General features: G+C 52.3%; 1 protein-coding gene across 1 annotated transcript in view; it reads right to left on the bottom strand.

The window, feature by feature from the left end:
• Window positions 1-1,971: 1,971 nt before the first annotated feature.
• Window positions 1,972-14,555, bottom strand: part of LOC116984199 (zinc finger protein 501-like) — a 17,945-nt gene continuing 5,361 nt past the window's right edge. The window contains exons 3-6 of the mRNA XM_033038343.1: window positions 10,541-10,679; window positions 4,581-5,259; window positions 3,840-3,992; window positions 1,972-2,042 (exon numbers count right to left, since the gene is read on the bottom strand). Of these exons, the coding sequence (XP_032894234.1) occupies window positions 1,972-2,042; window positions 3,840-3,992; window positions 4,581-5,259; window positions 10,541-10,679 (1,042 nt within the window). The remainder of the gene's footprint in view (window positions 2,043-3,839; window positions 3,993-4,580; window positions 5,260-10,540; window positions 10,680-14,555) is intronic.

The raw sequence follows: 14,555 nt of genomic DNA, 5'->3' as shown, positions 1-14,555 counted from the left end.
TGGTCGGCGTCGGCCACTTTCTCCCACCTTTTGCATTGTGGGAGTTCTGGCCGCCATTGCTGTCCGGTGAAAAACAACACAGAATCACTCCCTGGAGCGGCAGTAACTCCCTGGAGTAACTCTTGCTTCTTGGTTTCCTGGTCCTCCAAAAATATTCGAAATGGAATTTAAACTGGTGCACCCAAACTCCAAACTCTGAAAAATAACAGCCTATTGCATTTTATCTGTTTATTTATTGTGTATATACATGGTCTATAGTATATAGACACACTGAACTTTCATCTCCTGTTCTGTATTATGTTTACATATTCTGTTGTGCTGCAGCAAGCAAGAATTTCATTGTCCTATCTGGGACACATGACAATAAAACTCTGACTCTTGACTACCTTAATTTTAGTTGTGTCTGGTTGGTACCTATGGTAGGGTGAAGACTATTCCATGCTTTAATTGTGCGGGGGAACTCGATGGAGCAGCCAGCATCTCTGGATAGAAAAAATTGGGTGACGTTTCGGGTAGAAACCCTTCTTTACATTTCCTCTGGTTTTAGTGTTTTAGTTTAATTTAATGATACAGCGTGGAAACAGGCCCTTCGGCCCACCGAGTCCACGCCGACCAACGATCACCCGTACTCTAGTTCTATCCTACACATCAGCGACGTAAGTCAAGTGTGTTTTATTCTCTCACGTCCCAGTTAGAACAAGGAAATCCTTACTTGCAGCAGCACAACAAAATATGTAAACATAGTACTCTGTAAACAATGTTTTAAACGAGAAAACAAAACTCCATACAGACACCACCCATATTCAGGATCAATTCCGGGTCTGTGGCAATTTTAGGCAGCAAATCTATGGCCAATGTACTGCCCCAATAGCCTTGAACTGAATTAAAACATACAGTAGCTGTAAAGGGGGACATAGCGTCACTTAGAGATTTAACACTGAAAATGGATAGTTTCTTTATTTTTGTAACCAAAGTTATCAATGTATAATTTTTTGTGTGTTGGAAAATAAAATATAGTGGCACAGCTGGTGGACTTGCTGCCTCACACGCCAGAGATCTGTGATCGATCCTGTTCTCGGGCACTGTCTGTGTTGAATTTGCACATTCTCCCTGCAAGCATGTGGGTTTCCTCCCACATCCAAAAGACGCATTGACTTTGTAGGTTAACTTGTCTCTGTAAAATTGCCCCTAATGTGCAGGGAGTGGGTGAGGAAAGTGGGATAACAGAACTTGTGTGAATGGGTAGACATAAATGCTGGAGAAACTCAGCAGGTGAGGAAGCATCTATGGAGCAAAGGAAATAGGCGACGTTTCATGTCCAGACCCTTCTTCAGACTGATGTCGGGAGGGGTGGGGGCAGGGTAAAAGAAAGGAAGAGGCGGAGACAATAGGCTGCGGGAGTGCTGGGAATGGGAGGGGAAGGAGGGAGAAAGCAAGGACTACCTGAAATTGGAGAAGCCAATGTTCATACCGCTGAGGTGTAAACTACCCAAGCAAAATATGAGGTGCTGTTCCTCCAATTTGCGGTGGGCCTCACTTTGCAGGGCAAGAAATTAACGGTTTCCCGGATGCCATTGACCACTCAAAACGCCGCCGGGCAACTAAACACCGAGTCATTTTGCCCGGCTTGGCAACCAGATACTGGTTTGTACCGAAGATACACACAAAACTGGAGAAACTCCGCGGCTCAGGCAGTATCTATGGAGAAAAGGAATGCGACATTTTGTGTCGGCGGGGACGGCTGTATTGCGTGAGATACTAGGTTCGTGGTGACGAAGTGTCGGAGCGAATGACGGGTCCCGCACAGAGGCAGCAGTGGGCGCGATAGCGGCTCCATCTCCGTCTCCCCCGCCCGCCCCGATAGCGGCCGCTGCTTGCAAATCCACTACCCGGCGCTTTCAAAACAAACCCTCCCGCACGCCGAGGCCGGGAGGGAGGGGGAGGCAAGCAGCGGCCGCTATCAGGGAGCAGTTAGTGATGGAGCCGTTGCTGTGGCTGCTGCTGCGCGGGGTCCGTCATTCGCTCCGACACTTCTGAAGCAGCTGCACCAAAGATACAACTATAGGATCTTAGAGCTGCACCGCTCGGCACCGTTGGCTGGCGGAGGAGTGAGGTGGTGGGGAGGAATTCCTAACGGCCAAGGCAGCGGGCGATGTTGTCCGAGGAGCGCCGACCTTGCTTCCTCCCCACCTCGCCCCCTTTATCCTGGGACCCCTCCTCTATATCCCGCACTGATCCCCATTCCCGCCTCTATTCAGTCCTCACTGACATCCCCTGTGCTCCCCTCCCCATCTCCCCCCCCCCAATCTATTCATCCAGCGCTGATCACCCTATCCACCTCGCATTAATTCTGCTGCCGCCATACCCCCCCCCCCATATATCCTACACTGGTTCCCCAATTCACCCTGTACTTACCCCTTTCCCATCCATCCTGTACTGATTCCCCCATCCATCCTGTACTAATCCACGCATTCATCCCGTACTGACCAACCCTCCATTTACCCTGCACCTTCCCCCATTCATCCTGTAGTGATTCCCCATACATCCTGCACAGACCCTCCGATCCACTGTACTGATCTCCCCCCCATCCTGTACTGATCCTCCCATTCAAGAAGAATGGGGTGAACAGTCTGAAGGGTCTCGACCCGAAACATTGCCTATTTCCTTCGTTCCATAGATGCTGCCTCACCCGCTGAGTTTCTCCAGCACTTTTGTCTATCCCCATCCATCCCGTACTGAACCCCCCCATTCAACACCACTGACAACTCCCGTGCTCTCCCCTCACAATTTTACCTACTCCAACCAACACGCACTAATTCACCTGCCTCAATCCATCCATTCTGCACCGACTGCCCCCCACCCCGCCAGCTATCCACCCCGCACAGATTCACACACACCCCCTTCCCTGACCCTAGTGTCCTGGAAATGTCTTCAGAGCGAATATTGATTATGTTTAATAACGGAATGCAATCAAATGTGTTTTAATTCCCAATGTTATTATTTGTTTTAATCCATAAAGTTGGATTAATTAAATTGTGAACACGTGAAACATTAAAACCGCAGTGTTCGATTGTCACTGCTACCGTTGACACGTTATTACAGAATTCATTTTAACGGCTCTTAATATGGAGTATCAGCACTGTAGTTATTTAATGAGCAACATCCACAACTATACGTACGCATATATGTTACCATGGTCCAGGATTTATTGACGCAGGTTGATCATATGCTGAATAATCCAACCACATTTTTGTTTGGAAGTGGAAAGAACTAATAGAAATTGCATTAATTGCAATGTGTAAAAAGAGTTGAGATACTGTCTTATAATTTTGCTGAATGTCATTGTGGGATATATCATGTCTTGATTGGTGAATGTTTAGTTTGTGACTTTATTTGAAGCAGAAATAATATGTGAATGCTTCATTGAGTATAGTTCCGACTGGTAACTACGCGCTTCGTCCGAGCACATTATCGCACGCGTCATGTAAGCCGTCTTAAACTGTCATTTGGCAACCTAAAAAGCTGCCAAGGTTGCCCAGCTGGCAACAGGGAAAAAAAGTTAAGCGAGAGCCCTGTCAAGGCGGGTGTAACACTTGCCACACTCAACACACACAAAGGGTCTCTCTCCGGTGTGCATCCGCTTGTGCTCCCGAAGCCTCTGTGCTCTGTTGTCACAGTGGGAGCAGCTGCTCGCCGGCGTGGGTCCGCCGGTGCTGCTGCAACTCCCGTGAGCTGTCGAACTCCTCACCGCAGTACGGGCAGTCATAGGGCTGGCCACTGATGTGCACGCGCTGGTGAGGCAGGGCGTGGGAGGCCATGGCAAAACGCTCTCCACACACCGGGCTGGGGATAGGACGGGCGCCGGCGTTGGTGGGACAGCAGCTTGGTGGAGCGAGTGAAGCCCTTGCCGCACTGGGAGCGGGTGTAGGGACGCTCGCCAGTGTGGGTGCACTGGTGATCCAGCAGGGTGCCGGAGCGGGTGAAGCCGTTGCCTCACTGGGTGCAGGTGAAGAGGCGCTCGCCGGTGTGGGTGCGCTGGTGGGACAGCAGGTGACTGGACCGGGTGAAGCGCTTGCCGCACTGGGTGCAGGTGTAGGGCCGCTCCCCGGTGTGGGTACGCTGGTGAACCAGCAGGCTGCTGAAGCACATGAAGCCCATGCCGCAGTAGCTGCAGGTGTAGGGGTGCTCGCCGGTGTGGATGCGCTGGTGGGACAGCAGGGTGCTGGAGCTGGTGAAGCCCTTGCCACACTGGGTGCAGGTGTAGGGGCGCTCGCCGGTGTGGGTGCGCTGGTGGGACAGCAGGTTGCTGGACCGAGCGAAGCCCTTGCCGCACTGGGTGCAGGTGTAGGGGCGCTCGCCGGTGTGGGTGCGCTGGTGCCCCAGCAGGTGACTGGACCGGGTGAAACGTTTGCCACACTGGGCGCAGGTGTAGGGGCGCTCACCGGTGTGGGTGCGCTGGTGCTCCAGCAGGGTGCTGGAGCGGGTGAAGCCTGTGCCGCACTGGGCGCAGGTGTAGGGGCGCTCACTGGTGTGCGTGCGCTGGTGGGACAGCAGGTTGCTGGAGCGGGAGAAGGCCTTACCGCACTGGGCGCAGGTGTAGGGGCGTTCGCCGGTGTGGGTGCGCTGGTGCACCAGCAGGGTGCCGGAGCTGGTGAAGTCCTTGCCGCACTGGGCGCAGGTGTAGGGGCGCTCGCCAGTGTGGGTGCGCTGGTGGGACAGCAGGTTGCTGGACTGAGTGAAACTCTTGCCGCACAGGGCGCAGGTGTAGGGCCGCTCCCCGGTGTGGGTGCGCTGGTGGGACAGCAGCTTGCTAGAGGAGGTGAAACCCTTGCCGCACTGGGCGCAGGTGTTGGGCCACTCGCTGGTGTGGGTGCGCTGGTGCACCAGCAGGCTGTGGGACTTGGTGAAGCCCTTGCCGCAGTCGCTGCAGGTGTAGGGCCGTTCCCCGGTGTGGATGCGTTGGTGGGACAGCAGGTGACTGGAATGGGTGAAGCCCTTGCCGCACTGGGCGCAGGTGTACGGACGCTCGCCGGTGTGAGTGTGCTGGTGGGACACCAGGTAGCTGGAGAGGATGAAGCCCTTGCCGCAGTCGCTGCAGGTGTAGGGCCACTCCCCAGTGTGCACGCGCCTATGCCTCTTCAGGTCCGGCGAAGACTTGAAGGCTTTGCCGCAGTCGGAACAGGTGAAGGGTCGCTCACTGTTGTGCACCCGCCGGTGGCTGGAGCTGGTGAAGCTCTTGCCGCACTCCGAGCAGTCGAAGGGGCGTTCTCCCGTGTGCACCCGCCGGTGGATCTCCAGCTGGCTCGGATACTGCCAGGCCTTGCCACACACGTCGCACTCATAATGCTTCTCCTTGTTGTGCCCCGTCATGTGGTCCTCCATCGAAGCCCAGCTCCTCGAAGCTCATCCCGTTCACCGGCACCCTGGACGCCTTCAATGGCCGCTCGCGTCCGACTCTCCGTCCACAGCAACGGTTCCTAAACCCTGCAGGAGGGGAACACAGAGGGTCAACAAGCTGGCAAACAGGACATTACTAGCACATATTGTGTGCATTTATGGCGGAGGAAAGCGTTATATAATTCTGCGCGGCACAGTGGTGCAGCGGTACAGTTGCTGCCTCACCGCCAGAGACCCGGGTATGATCCTGACTATGGCCGCTGCTTGCAACTCCACTACCCGGCGCTTTCAAAACAAACCCTCCTGCGTGCCGAGGCCGGGAGGAGGGAGAGTCCTCGGCGTACGGGAGGCTTTGTTTTGAAAGCGCGGGTAGTGGATTTGCAAGCAGCGGCCGCTATCAGGGCGGGCAGGGTGCGGGGGGAGGAGGAGATGGAGCCGCTAGCGGGTTTGCAATCAGCGGGCGCTATCAGGGAGGAGTTGGTGATGGAGCCGCAGCTGCGGCTGCGGCTGTGCGGGACCCGTCATTCGCTCCGACACTTCTGAAGCAGCTGCACCAAAGATACTATAGCTATATGATCTTTGAGCTGCACCGCTCGGCACCGTTGGCTGCCGGAGAAGGGAGGCGGTGGGGAGGAATTCCCAATGGCCAAGGCAGCGGGCGATGTTGTCCGAGGAGCGCTGACCTTCCTTCCTCCCCACCTCGCCCTCCTTCTCTCTCTCTCTCTCTCTCTCTCTCTCTCGTACACCCCCTCCACCCCCCGCCCCTTTATCCTGGGACCCCTCCTCTACATCCCGCACTGATCCCCATTCCCACCTCTATTCAGTCCTCACTGCCATCCCGTGCTCCCCTCCCCCCAATCTATTCATCCTGCGCTGATCACCCTATCCACCTCACATTAATTCTCCTGCCGCCATACCCGCTCCCCCCCCCCCCATCCATCCTACACTGGTTCCCCAATTCACCCTGTACTTACCCCTTTCCCATCCATCCTGCACCTCCTCCATCCATCCTGTACTGATTCCCCCATCCATCCTGTAGTAATCCAAGCATGCATCCCGTACTGACCCACCCTCCATTTACCCTGCACCTTCCCCATTCATCCAGCACAGACCCTCCGATCCACTGAATTGCCCCCCCACCCCATTCTTCCTGCGACCCCCCCCCCCCCCATCCATCCTGTACTGATCCTCCCATTCAAGAAGAATGGGGGAAACCATCTGAAGAAGGGTCTCGACCCGAAACGTTGCCTATTTCCTTGGCTCCATAGATGCTGCCTCACCCGCTGAGTTTCTCCAGCACTTTTGTCTACCCCCATCTATCCCGTACTGAACCCCCCCCCATTCAACACCACTGACACCCCCCATGCTCTCACCTCACAATTTTACCTACTCCAACTCCAACACGTACTAATTCACCTGCCTCAATCCATCCATTCTGCACCGACTGCCTTCTAACCCCCCCCCCCCCAGCATCTATCCACCCCGCACTGATTCACACACACCCCCTTCCTTGACCCTATTGTCCCGAAAATGTCTTCAGAGCTAATATTGACTATGTTTGATAATGGAATGCAATCAAATGTGTTTTAATTCCCAATGTTATTATTTGTTTAATCCATAAAGTTGGATTAATTAAATTGTGAACACGTGAAACATTAAAACCGCAGTGTTCGATTGTCACTGCTACCGTTGACACGTTATTACAGAATTCATTTTAACGGCTCTTAATATGGAGTATCAGAGGTTGATCATACGCTGAATAATCCAATCACATTTTTGTTTGCAAGTGGAAAGAACTAATAGAAATTGCATTAAATGCAATGTGTTAAAAGAGTTGAGATACTGTCTTATAATTTTGCTGCATGTCATTGTGGGATATATCATGTCTTGATTGGTGAATGTTTAGTTTGTGACTTTATTTGAAGCAGAAATAATATGTGAATGCTTCATTGAGTATAGGGTGATTTCACGAAAGGTCACTGGATCATAGATCCTCACCCACGTGACCGCAAAATCCAACTGGGGTACAGCGGTACATGTTATTGATGCTGAAAACGGGAACTTTCAAACCAGTTAAAAACCGCGAAAACTGCCCGTTTGTGAGCTGTAAATAACTGTGCCAGTCGGGGTGATCGTCAGACACAGTTATTTTACTTTACAGTCCAGAAGATAGATAAAAACGAAGGTAAATACAAGAGGTAAAATTGCAAAATCGCCCATGGTTCTCAGCTGGGTTTTAACATGCAAATGAAAACGCTTCTGAAGCTACATTTACCATTTAAATAATCGTAAACTATCAATGCGTTTTGAAATAAATTTTACTCAGATGCAAGCTAAGGAATGGGATAATTGTCAGCTGTTAATTTTACTGACGGATTTTTCACTTTTAAAACTTTTCATATAACAAATGAATAAAGATAAAACGTCAATAATGCCTTACTTTTGATGAAATGCAGTGAGCAAACGCGATAATTCCCGATATTTTCGATCTTTATATCTCCACGGCAAATGTCCGCTAACCACTTCCGCTGTTGTTGCCCCTTCAGCTCCCTCTTGTATTCACCTTCGTTTTTATCTAGCTTCTGGACTGTAAAGTAAGATAACTGTGTCTGACGGTCATCCCGACTGGCACAGTTATTTACAGCTCAAAAACGGGTCGTTTTCGCGGTTTTTAACGGGTGTGAAAGTGCGCATTTTCAGCATCAATAACATGTACCGGAAGTGACGCATGTACCCCAGTTGGATTTTGCGGTCATGTGGGTGAGGATCTATGAACCAGTGACCTTTCGTGAAATCACCCTATAATTCCGACTGGTAACTACGCGCTTCGTCCGAGCACATTATCGCACGCGTCATGCAAGCCGTCTTAAATGACCACCTAAACTGTCATTTGGCAACCTAAAAAGCTGCCAAGGTTGCCCGGCTGGCAACAGGGAAAAAAGGTTAAGCGAGAGCCCCGAAAGCCGACAACGGGACGGATCTCACTTAGGGGACAAGGCAAGGTAGGCTGTTTATTTTTACATTAAAAAGTACTTCTTAAGATGCCTTTAATCAAAATTTTAAGTTGCGAGAAGGAGCCCATCCGAACTGGCAGTATTTCTCATGCCGAAGGTACACAAAATTGCTGGGGAAACTCAGCAGGTGCAGCAGCATCTATGGAGCGAAGGAAATAGGCGACGTTTCGGGCCGAAACCCTTCTTCAGACTGATGGGGGTGGGGAAAGAAAGAAGGAAAAAGGGAGGAGGAGGAGGAGCCCGAGGGCGGGCGGATGGGAGGGTGGGAGGAGACAGCTAGAGGGTGAAGGAAGGGGAGGAGACAGCACAGGCTAGCCAAATTGGGGGAATTCAATGTTGATGCCATAAGGACGCAAGGACCCCAGACGGAATATGAGGTGCTGTTCCTCCAATTTCCGCTGTTGCTCACTCTGGCAATGGAGGAGACCCAGGACAGAGAGGTCGGATTGGGAATGGGAGGGGGAGTTGAAGTGCTGAGCCACCGGGAGGTCAGGTAGGTTATTGCGGACTGAGCGGAGGTGTTCGGCGAAACGGTCGCCCAACCTACGCTTGGTCTCACCGATGTAAATCAGCTGACATCTAGAGCAGCGGATGCAGTAGATGAGGTTGGAGGAGATACAGGTGAACCTTTGTCGCACCTGGAACGACTGCTTGGGACCTTGAATGGAGTCGAGGGGGGAGGTGAAGGGACAGGTGTTGCATTTCTTGCGGTTGCAACGGAAAGTGCCCAGGGAGGGGGTGGTGCGGGAGGGAAGGGAAGAATTGACGAGGGAGTTGCAGAGGGAGCGGTCTTTGCGGAAGGCAGACATGGGGGGAGATGGGAAGATGTGGCGAGTGGTGGGGTCACGTTGGATGGTGGCGGAAATGGCGGAGGATTATGTGTTGTATTTGCCGGCTGGTGGGGTGAAAGGTGAGGACCAGAGGGACTCTGCCCTTGTTGCGTGTGCGGGGATGGGGAGAGAGAGCAGTGTTACGGGGTATGGATGAGACCCTGGTGTGAGCCTCATCTATGGTGGCGGAGGGGAATCCCCGTTCCCTGAAGAACGAGGACATTTCCGATGCCCTGGTATGAAATGTCTCATCCTGGGAACAGATGCGGCGTAGGCGGAGGAATTGCCGACATGGGGTTCAAATTCACTGCAACCGCAACGTTCCAAACCAGCGCGTTCCACAAAATCCCACTCGCAAGATGATTTAAATTGCCATTAATTTACGGGAATTAAACACTAAATTCCTTCCATTTGGCCTATAAATTTATGACAATGAGATTTTAAAATCGTTATATTGTGAATTCTTGTGTGAATGTTATTTGGACATTTAGGCTATTTAAAAATGTAAATCTTTTCTTAAGAAATGGATAGATGTTTAGATCTAGTAATTGAATTATGTAATTAGCTACAATTAGGTAACTAACTAATTATATGCTTTAATTTCAGGTCATCCAAGTAAGATTGTTTCATATTTGTTTCAGAATGCTTCAATCTATAATAACTGAAAATTTCATTCAGTTCTCTTAATTTTTAATAAAGTTATGGGCTTTTGATTTCCTCGATCACAGCTTTTGTGTTAAGTCAAGGAAAAAACAATAGGGAACAAGGTGCTAATTTCCGAGTATGAAAATGGCCATAACTTTTTAAATATGAAATGAAAGTGAATTAGGTGTCAAATTAAACTTCTTTTTATGCTTTATCTGATGGGATAAATTATACTTGATTTTTAAAATCTCAACATTTTGTAAGAATGCTACAATTTGTGTCTATCTTGTCCACAGATGCTGCCTGTCCAGCGGATCTTCACCTGCCCACTTTATGGCAAGGCCATTGCCCGCTGAGTTACTCCAGCACTCTCTCTCTCTCTGTCTGTCTTTCTGTCTCTGTTTCTTTCTCTCTCTCTCTCCACACATTGCTGGGTGAAGGGTCTGTCTCCACACTCTATGACCAAGTGATCGCAGCATTTTACCTTCAGTGAGCGGCAGCGGCAGCAGCATCATCATCAGGGAGTGGAGCTGAAACCACAATCGCTGCCCGTCCGTCTGTCTGTGGCTGTCTCACATTCACTCCAGCTGAGTTACTCCAGCACTTTCTCTGTCTGTCTCCACACTCTATGCCCAAGTGACTGAAGCATTTTACCTTCAGTGAGCGGGAGTGTATGTGAACCCACAGCCGCCGCCGCCGCCGCAGTTTCTCTTGTCTCCACAGCCGCTGCCCGTCTGTCCCTGCGTCACAATCGCTGGCGCCATTTAAAAACAAACCGCCATCTTGCAGCTTCCTGCTGAAGCAACGGCTTCGCAATGACGGGGACGTCACGGCGCAGGGTGGGCGGGGCGGGTGGACGTCACGGCGCAGGATGGGTGGGGCATGCTGACGTCACGGCGCGGGCGAGCGACAGTTAGCGGACGGTTGATGAGACGCGGAGCCTCGCTGGTCGACGCTCCAGGTCCGTGCGGCGGCTCCACATCACCATCAACTCCCCCCCCCCCCCCCCCCCCCCCCCCCCCCCCCCCCCCCCCCCCCCCCACACACCACTCACCTGTCACCCCGCCTGCGCTGGAGGACCATCTGTGATCCGCTCGCCCGCCTGGAGGACCGGCCTGCGGCCTACAACAATCTAAAGCCGCGGTCTCCGGTGAGGAAGAGCCGATCCTGGACTGACTCTGGACTCTGGTCCTGTCCACGGGGGGAAATGGAGGAGGACTGGCCAAATGTTTGTGCCTTCCACCACAGTGATGAATGCTGTGGTGGATATTTGTGTTACATTTTGTGTGTTCTTTATTATTGTATCGCTGCTGACAACCCAATCCTTGCCGGATCACTGCTCGTGCGGTCGATCCGGTCGGTGCAGAGAGTAGCTTTGAATGTTTGTCTCTTCGTTACGTTGTTTGTGTCCCTTTCTTTTTTTTTAAAAGCTACTGTAATGCGCCCTTTTAAATTGCCTCTTGGGGATGAATAAAGTACTTTGAATTGAATTGGAGGACCATCCATCCGCCGGCTCCTTCACCAAAGATGTTGAGCAATATCTTTGCTGGGGATCGGGGGGCGGGCGGGCGGGTTGACGTCACGGCGTCGGGCGGGCGGTGTGAAGTCATGGCGAAGAGCGGGCGGAAGTGACGTCACGGCGCAGGGCGCCTCGCACCGGGAGACAAACATTCACTGACCGCGCGCCCGCCCGGCACCTTGACGTCACTGGGGTTGGCGCTTGGAGGGAGGGGGCGGAGTCAGTGTCGGGGATGTTGAAGCCGCCCCCCCCCCCGCGATAGACAGACAGACAGACACCGGCTCACTCACTCACTCGCCCCTACTGACCCACCTACTCCACCCCCCCCCCCGATAGACAGACAGACACCACCGGCTCACTCACTCACTCGCCCCCACTGACCCATCTACGCCCATCCCCCCCCCCCACCCGATAGACAGACACCACCGGCTCACTCACTCACTCGGCCCCACTGACCCATCTACTCCCACTCCCCCCCCCCCCGATAGACAGACAGACACCGGCTCACTCGCTCACTCACTCGCTCACACTGACCCATCTACTCCCACTGCACCCCCCCCCTCGCGATAGGCAGACAGACAGACAGACACCGGCTCACTCTCGCTCACTCACTCACTCGCCCCCACTGACCTATCTACTCCCACTGCCCTCCCCCCCACCCCATCGCGATAGATAGACAGACAGACACTGGCGCACTCACTCACTCATTCGCTCGCCCCCACTGACCCATCTACTCCCACTCCCCCCCCCCTCCCCCGATAGATAGACAGACACCACCGGCTCACTCACTCACTCGCGCCCACTGACCCACCTACTCCCACTCCCCCCCCCCGGGATAGACAGACAGACAGACACCACCGCCTCACTCACTCACTCGCCCTCCACCGACCCACTTACTCCCACTACCCCCCCCCCCCCTCGCGATAGACAGACAGACAGACACCGCCGGCTCGCTGAAATGCACTTTAAAAAAGCCAAGCAATTGGGGAGAGAACACTCAGCAGGCCAACAAAAGACATTCGTCTTGCTGAAAGCACTTTAAAAAGCCAACTGGGCAAAAGCACTTAGCAAGCTTACAAAACACATTTGCTGAAAACCACATCCCGGGGACTCACCGTGGAGTAGACGAGCATTCAATGTTATTCGCAGCTCAGAGAGTCGTGACCCTCTGGTTTCCTCGGTCTGGCAGAGACTGAGTGAGCCATGACACTTCCGGGTTTTATAGTCTCTCCCTCTGCCGCCAGCGGGGGCAGCAGAGAGAATGGTGATTTTTTTTAAAACAATATTATCTCTCTGATTTTTCATCGATGGGAAAAATCCTCTGGTCCAGGAAGGCGGACGGGGCTCTGAGCGAGGTGGCCCAAATGACGGCTGTAGGTGGCGGCGTTCTCTCGGAAATCACAGCAACACTAGTCCCACCCCGACCAACATGTCCCATCTACACTAGTCCCACCCCGACCAACATGCCCCATCTACACTAGTCCCACCTGCCCGTGTTTGGACCATATCTCTCCAAACCTGTCCTATCCAAGTGTCTCTTAAATGTTGTGATAGTCCCTGCCCTAACTACCTCCTTCGGCAGCTCATTCCATACACCCACCACCCTCTGTGTGGAAAGGTTGCCCTTCAGATTGACATTATTAATGTGAACCATTTGTGCACAACTCTGCTGGTGTGAGTAATAAATGAAATGATAGATAGCAAAAATACACAGTTGTGCAGCGGTAGAGTTGCTGCCTCACAGTGCCAGAGACCCGGGTTCCATCCTGAATATGTGAGTTGTCTGTACGATGTTTGCACGTTCTCCCTGTGACCTGCGTGGATTTTCTCCGGGTGCTCGGGTTTCCTTCCGTATTCCAAAGACCTGCGAGTTAGTATGTTAATTGGCTTCTGTAAAATTGCCCCTAATGTGTGTAGGATGGAGCATGTTGGTCGGTGTGGGCAAGTACGGGGTGATCACTGGTTGGCGAGGACTCGTTGGGCCAAAGGTCCTGTTTCCGCACAGTATCTCTAAAATCTAAACCATATCCGGTGACTTGGCAATGAATTCCACAGATTCACCACCCTCCGGCTAAATAAATTCCTCCTCGTCACCTTTCTAAAGGCATGGGTGGGAAAGGCAGAGCAGGTTAGCGGCCAGACGTGGGCATGTGGGACTAGCTTCGATAGGCGTGACTGTGTGTTTCTGTGCTGTGGGACTGACGCAGCTCAACAGGGTAGTAGTTTGATGCTTCAGCCTGCAACAACCCAGGAGAACTGTGTTCCAGATGCTTCATTCGTTTGTTCTGCACATCGATCAGGAGGCGATGAAATCGCCCGTTCACACGCAGCCGCCAGAACAAAGTGTACATACAGAGATGACAAACGCAATAAATGCAATATCCAGTGCAGAATAGTGCAAGATTGTGTTGCAGAAAGCCGTGGGTAGCATGGATGGAAGGGCCTGTCTCCAGGCGGGGCGACCACCGACGCTGTCCGTGTGGAGTTTGCTCGCTTCCCCCTCCGTGGTGGACCGTATGCGGGTCGGGGCTGGGTAGGCGAGCTCAGCCTTCCAACCCTCAATCCAAGCTCAGCCTTCGTCCCGCGCATCCTAGCCCCGACGGGCCGAGTGCCGCCTCCATCCTCCCCGGACAACAACCGAGGGAAAAAAACACGGACAAAACCTCTTCCAACCACCCAAATCCCTCAGGGAATGCCCCTGTCCTGTCTTTGAAAACAAGCCGTCACAATTGTGCACGATCAGTCAGCATTATCCTTTTTTTTTAAATATATAGACAAAAGCTGATCAAGTTCTAGTTGGAATTTATTGTCACATGCACCAATTAAGGTACAGTGATATTTGAGTTACCATACAGCCATATTGGTTAAAAAGCAACAAGACACACAGCCACATAAAATAAAATCTAACATAAACAACCACCACAGTGGAATCCACATTCCTCACTGTGATGGAAGGTAATAAAGTTCAATCATCTTCCCCTTTTGTTCACTCGTGGTCGGGGCTGTTGAACCCTCCGTAGTCGCCGCTCGCTGCCGACACACTACATAAAAGTCCCTTTAAACTTCCATGATCCAAAGACATTCACATGAAGAAGTCCTACGCTTGGACAGCTATCCAGACAGAAGACGCGAAAGCATTGCGGGAGTTTG

This window comes from Amblyraja radiata, chromosome 19, assembly GCF_010909765.2.
Source record: "Amblyraja radiata isolate CabotCenter1 chromosome 19, sAmbRad1.1.pri, whole genome shotgun sequence".
Lineage (NCBI taxonomy): Eukaryota > Metazoa > Chordata > Chondrichthyes > Rajiformes > Rajidae > Amblyraja > Amblyraja radiata.
This window is presented reverse-complemented; position numbering and strand designations above follow the sequence as displayed.